This window comes from Sinocyclocheilus grahami, unplaced genomic scaffold (genome assembly GCF_001515645.1).
Source record: "Sinocyclocheilus grahami isolate Dianchi unplaced genomic scaffold, SAMN03320097.WGS_v1.1 scaffold1574.1, whole genome shotgun sequence".
Lineage (NCBI taxonomy): Eukaryota > Metazoa > Chordata > Actinopteri > Cypriniformes > Cyprinidae > Sinocyclocheilus > Sinocyclocheilus grahami.
In genome coordinates this window covers 51,359-56,997 of record NW_015506753.1, presented here as the reverse complement: position 1 = coordinate 56,997, position 5,639 = coordinate 51,359, and the positions used below count along the sequence as shown (strand labels likewise).

At 44.5% G+C, this 5,639-nt stretch overlaps 1 protein-coding gene across 1 annotated transcript in view; it reads right to left on the bottom strand.

Moving 5' to 3' along the window:
• Positions 1 to 5,639, bottom strand: part of LOC107571272 (collagen alpha-1(XIV) chain-like) — a 60,428-nt gene that overhangs the window by 42,148 nt on the left and 12,641 nt on the right. The window contains exons 5-15 of the mRNA XM_016257588.1: positions 4,337 to 4,398; positions 4,116 to 4,218; positions 2,682 to 2,845; positions 2,353 to 2,482; positions 1,787 to 1,932; positions 1,484 to 1,613; positions 1,230 to 1,369; positions 1,028 to 1,154; positions 739 to 878; positions 499 to 631; positions 346 to 396 (exon numbers count right to left, since the gene is read on the bottom strand). Of these exons, the coding sequence (XP_016113074.1) occupies positions 346 to 396; positions 499 to 631; positions 739 to 878; positions 1,028 to 1,154; positions 1,230 to 1,369; positions 1,484 to 1,613; positions 1,787 to 1,932; positions 2,353 to 2,482; positions 2,682 to 2,845; positions 4,116 to 4,218; positions 4,337 to 4,398 (1,326 nt within the window). The remainder of the gene's footprint in view (positions 1 to 345; positions 397 to 498; positions 632 to 738; positions 879 to 1,027; positions 1,155 to 1,229; positions 1,370 to 1,483; positions 1,614 to 1,786; positions 1,933 to 2,352; positions 2,483 to 2,681; positions 2,846 to 4,115; positions 4,219 to 4,336; positions 4,399 to 5,639) is intronic.

Below are 5,639 nucleotides of genomic sequence, written 5' to 3'. Positions count from 1 at the left end.
CACACAGACACAGACACAGACACAGACACAGACACAGACACAGACACACACACACACACTCAAACACACACACACAGACAGACAATGAGCTGAAGCCATGATAATCCGAGCACATTCAGGGTTTTCCTGCGTTTCGGTGGTCAGCAAAGTGAAAGAAATAAATCTTTGCAATGTTTTCTGTAGTTTCTGTAGTGTTTGGGGAAATGCAAGAAGTTCAGAAGAGCAGAAGTGCCACGCAAACAAAAATCACAGCTATTGCGTGTGCATGAACATGTCTGTAAGAGACTGCCGAAGAGCATTTCTGACGCAGGAAAACATCTGCTGGGAACACATGAGAGATTTTACCGGCTGTAGTCGTTCTGACGGTCGTCGTCACAACAGTTGTTGTTCTGGCGACTTCAAACAAAATTAGAGACAAAAAAACACATTTTAAGTTTCGGGATTCTGGTCAATATTCCGGCAGGACTGGGCTTAATGAACGATCACGTGACGTCAGACCTGTGGTCTCACTGATCACCACCAGATTGCTCTCAGACTCGTCTCTGTAGATCGCAGACAGAGAAACTTCATATTCAGTCAAAGGCTTCAGACCCGTGATGACAAACCAGTTGGAGTTATCATTGATGAGAACCTGCAGACGAACACAGAGTCATCAGACGGACTGATGCAGACAACAGTGATGAGATCGCTGGTGTTTCGTTTTCAGCAAGACAAACGCAGAGACAGACAGGTGTGCACCTCTTTAGTCTCTCCTCCTGCTGCGGGTCTCCAGGTGAGTCTGTAGAAGGAGACGTCAGAAGCGGCGTCTTGCCACATCACTCTGAAGCTATCGGTGGACACGTCACTGCTGCGGAGGTTCAGCGGCAGAGGAACCTCACCTACAACACACACACACACACACACACACACATTAAAAAAAGAAATATGATTTCAATTTACAACTTGATTGTATGTTTTTTTTTTGCATTTCAATTATATTTGAACTTTAATGTTATTTTTAATATATTAATGCTATGCGTGTCCTCACTGGTGGTGAAGCTGTCCGTCAGCGGTTCTGCTTGTCCCTCGTCATACAGGGCAAAGATGGCGACGGTGTACTCCGTCAGAGACGTCAGGTTACGCAGCAACAGTGTGGTGACCGGACCCACTTCCACCTGAGGTCACCAAAGGGTCAAAGGTCAGAGACATGTCAAAACAATTCAGTTCACAGTGGCCGGATGCGCTCTCACCTTATTGGTCTCCACAGCGTCCGTCTTCACATAAACAATACGGTAACCTTTGACCTTACGAGACGCCGTGTCCCACGAGAGTTTAGCAGAGCTGTGATTGACGTCTGAGATGCGCAGATTACGAGCCGGAGTCAGACGGACTGAGAGCGAGAGAGTCAGACAGATTATATTATCAGCTCTTCTCTGGTGAAGGCTAGTATTTAGCACACACACGTGTTTCTCTGATGTGTTGCGTGTCTGGGGTTTGGACTCACGCGTGGTCTCCTGCGCGGTCATGGGGTCACTGGCTTCCTCTCCATACAGGGCATAAACAGTCACTGTGTATTCGGTCGCAGGAGTTAAACCTTCCAGTTCAACCTGAGTCACGGAGTCAGACACTTTAACCTGTAAACACACAAACACACACTCACTAGTTAAGGATACTCACAGATCTGAGAGCATCTACACTCATGCATGTTCCAGTCGGGTGTCATCGACTGATTCTAGTCCAAATCTTCACGCTGGACATTCGCATGCAGTGTGAGAGGACCTGTAGTGTGTGTGTGTGTGTATTCCACCTCCTTCTCGTCCGCAGGGTCGCCCTCCGTCAGAGGCGCGTACAGGATCATGTACCCAGAAGCCCCTTCTGCCTCCCGCCAGCGCGCACGCATGCTACTGTGAGTGATGTCATGCAGCTCCAGATTACTGACCGTCGGCAACGCCACTGACCGACAAACACAACAATCAACAAACCATACAGACACAAGAAGTACTGCAGGATTGACTTCTGCAGGAGAATAAAACAGATCAGACATATACAACTGATCATTTCAGCATAGATCAGATGAGTTTAACATATCAGACACATTAAACAGATCAGGTGAGTACTAATAGATCAGACACGCACAAATGATCAGTTCAAAACAAAATAACAGATCAGATGTGATAATAAATCAGATGTAATGAACAGATCAGACGTAATGAATAGAGACGATGTGATTTTAGATCAGAAGTGATTACAGTTAAGATGTGATAATAGATCAGTTGTAATGAATAGATCAGAAGTAATAAAAGATCTGATGAAATAATAGATAGGACGGTGTATTAATAGATCAAATGTAATGATCAGATCAGATGCACTCACAGGTGGTCTCGCTGCCTCTCAGAGCTTCACTGGCTGCGTTGCTGTAGATGGCGAACACAGTGATCTGATACTCCGTCAGAGAGTTCAGATACCTCAACACCACAGAGTTATCATTGCCGTTCACCACCACCTGCACAACACACCGCATTCACACACACGGATGCACAGCTGTGTCTTTCACTAGTTCTCCTAAACTAACATTCACAGAGGAAGATTCAAAATAATGGATCATGAGGCCTTTTCTATTATTGAGGCCAGCTAAAATGTCTTTAAAAGTGACATGCTTCACTACATTACAGAAGATCATAAGTATACACACACACACACACCTCTTCGGGTCTGGATTCACTGGATGAGTAATACACCACTCTGTACTTCTCCACCGGCCCTGCAGCATGGGTCCATGACACACGGAAGCTCCTGGCCATGACCTCAGAGGTCACAAGGTTACTGGGAGCGTCCAGTGACCTCGTGGAATATGGATCTGTCTCACCTGAAAACACACAGAAACTTTACATCATCTAAGCAGGATGGTATAAAAGCTTAAATACAAGCTGCTGTTAAATATTAAAGTTTCAGCTTTGTTAAAGGGGTCATATGATGTTGCTAAAAAGAACATTATTTGGTGTAATGAAAAGTATTTATGCGGTTTAAGGTTAAAAAAACACATTATTTTCCACATACTGTACATTATTGTTTCTCCTCTATGCCCCGCCTTTCTGAAACGCATCGATTTTTACAAAACTCATCGGTCTGAAAAGCGAGGTGTGCTCTGATTGGCTCGCTATCCAGTGCGTTGTGATTGGCTGAATTCCTCAAGCGTGAGACGGAAATGTTACGCCCCTCACCATACTGTGCTGCCCTGTCCGGCCGGAGCGACGAGACAAAAACATTAAAACCCATTATAAACGAGACATTTGTTGCATCCAGTGGGGACTTAATTATGGATTATAATGACTTAAACTGTCTTTTTACGCATTGCGTTGCGTTGCATCGTGCCGCGTAAACATAAAACCATGTCTGCATTTGTGATCGGAGAAATTACAAACAACAAGCGCTAGTCTACACTGCCCGAATTTGAATCATCAGTGGTAAATCTTTTAAAAATTAAAACGTCAGAACAGCCGGCATTGTAGTCTACTCTCCCAGGATCAGGAAACAGTCCTCCATAAAATGTGCTGCACACATCTGAATATTTGGGTTGAAGTGTTCTGGAACAGTGTTGTAAATACAACTTAACCACTGATTTCTAGTCGTGTCCTCTTTTGGAAGACCAAACAAAGTAGTTTCGCTTTCACAACGAAACACACAGCGTCTCCACGACATGGAGGCGGCAACAACAATACTACAGCGAGAATAAAAGTTACGCCTTCTTTCTTTGCGTGAACATTTGGGCGGCGTTATGCAAATCTTCCCACATAGTGAGGTAGACATGTGGGGGCGTGTTAGAACAAGGCGTTTTAGGTAGGCGTGGTTGACTCTTAACTTTTATAAAGAATATCTCTTTGGATTTTAGACTTTAGTCTTTGCAACTTTACAGATCTTCTTTATGCACAAAGAGCTTGTAACACTCCAAAGAGAAAAGAAAAATTTTAATTGCATCATATGACCCCTTTAACGGTTTCTCAATGGTCACTCTAGCAGTGAGGACACCACAACCCAAGCATAATTTTCAGTGGAAATGACAGTCACAGATGCTACCATTAGAGTGTGAGACTCAATCAGCCCAGAGCAAAGATGTCACAAAACTCCCAGAAACCCACCGCTGATCTCTCTGCTGAGTTCAGAGACACGCTCGCAGATGCTCCTGGTCAGTCCCTCCACGATGGAGCTCATCACGCTGAAATCAGCCGCTAGTCGTGTCCTCTTTTGGAAGACCAAACAAAGTAGTTTCGCTTTCACAACAAAACACACGGCGTCACACACGGCGGTTAGAGTGAGCGGAGGCCGGCAGGCTTGAGTGAGCGGAGGGTGGCGGATGAACGTCAGGTCTGGATCCAGATTCAGCTTTGAAGCTGTTCTCCAGAATATACGTCAGAGCAAGACCTGAAAACACACACACATGTACGAAAAAATGCATTACAGTGAGAATGAAGTCATATAAATCTAAGCTTTGTGTGTGTGTGTGTGTGTGTGTGTGTGTGTGTGTGTGTGTGAGTTTGAGTGAGTGTTTATATGAGTGCAAGTTTGTATAACTGAGTTTGTGTATATGAGTGTGAGTTTGTGTGAGTGTGAATTTGTGTAAGCGTCTGTATGAGCGAGTTTGTATGAATGTGTGTATGAGTGTGAGTGTGTATATGAGTGTGAGTTTGTGTGAGTGAGTTTGTGTATGAGTGTGAGTCTGTGAGTGTATATATGAGTGTCAGTGTGTATATGAGTGTGAGTTTGTGTGTGTGAGTGTGAGAGCATGTATAAGTGTGAGTTTGCGTGAGTGTGAGAGCGTGTATAAGTGTGAGTTTGCGTGAGTGTGAGTGCATGTATAAGTGTGAGTTTGTCTGAGTGCGTGTATGTGTGAGTGTGAGTTTGAATGAGTGTGTGTACGAGTGTGAGTTTGTGTGAGAGTGTGTATGAGTGTGAGTGTGTATATGAGTGTGAGTTTGTGGGAGTGTGAGAGTGTGTGTGAGTGTGAGTGAGTGTATGAGTGTGAGTTTGTGTGAGTGTGAGTTTGTGTATGAGTGTGAGTTTGTGTGAGTGTGTGTATGAGTGTGAGTTTGTGTGTGTTTGTGTGAGAGCATGTATAAGTGTGAGTTTGTGTGAGAGTGAATGTGTGTATGAGTGTGAGAGCGTGTATAAGTGTGAGTGTGTATATGAGTGTGAGTGTGTGTGAGTGTGAGTTTGTGTGATTGCGTGTGTGAGTGTGAGTGCGTGTATGAGTGTGAGTTTGTGTGATTGCGTGTGTGAGTGTGAGTGCGTGTATGAGTGTGAGTTTGTGTGATTGCGTGTGTGAGTGTGAGTGCGTGTATGAGTGTGAGTTTGTGTGATTGCGTGTGTGAGTGTGAGTGCGTGTATGAGTGTGAGTTTGTGTGATTGCGTGTGTGAGTGTGAGAGTGTGTGTGAGTGTGAGTGAGTGTATGAGTGTGAGTTTGTGTGAGTGTGAGTTTGTGTATGAGTGTGAGTTTGTGTGAGTGTGTGTATGAGTGTGAATTTGTGTGAGTGCGTGAATGAGTGTGAGTTTGTGAGTGTGTGTATGAGTGTGAGTTTGTGTGAGTGCGAGTTTGTGAGTGTGTGTGTATGAGTGTGAGTATGAGTGTGAGTGTGTATGAGTGTGAGTGTGTATGAGTGTGAGT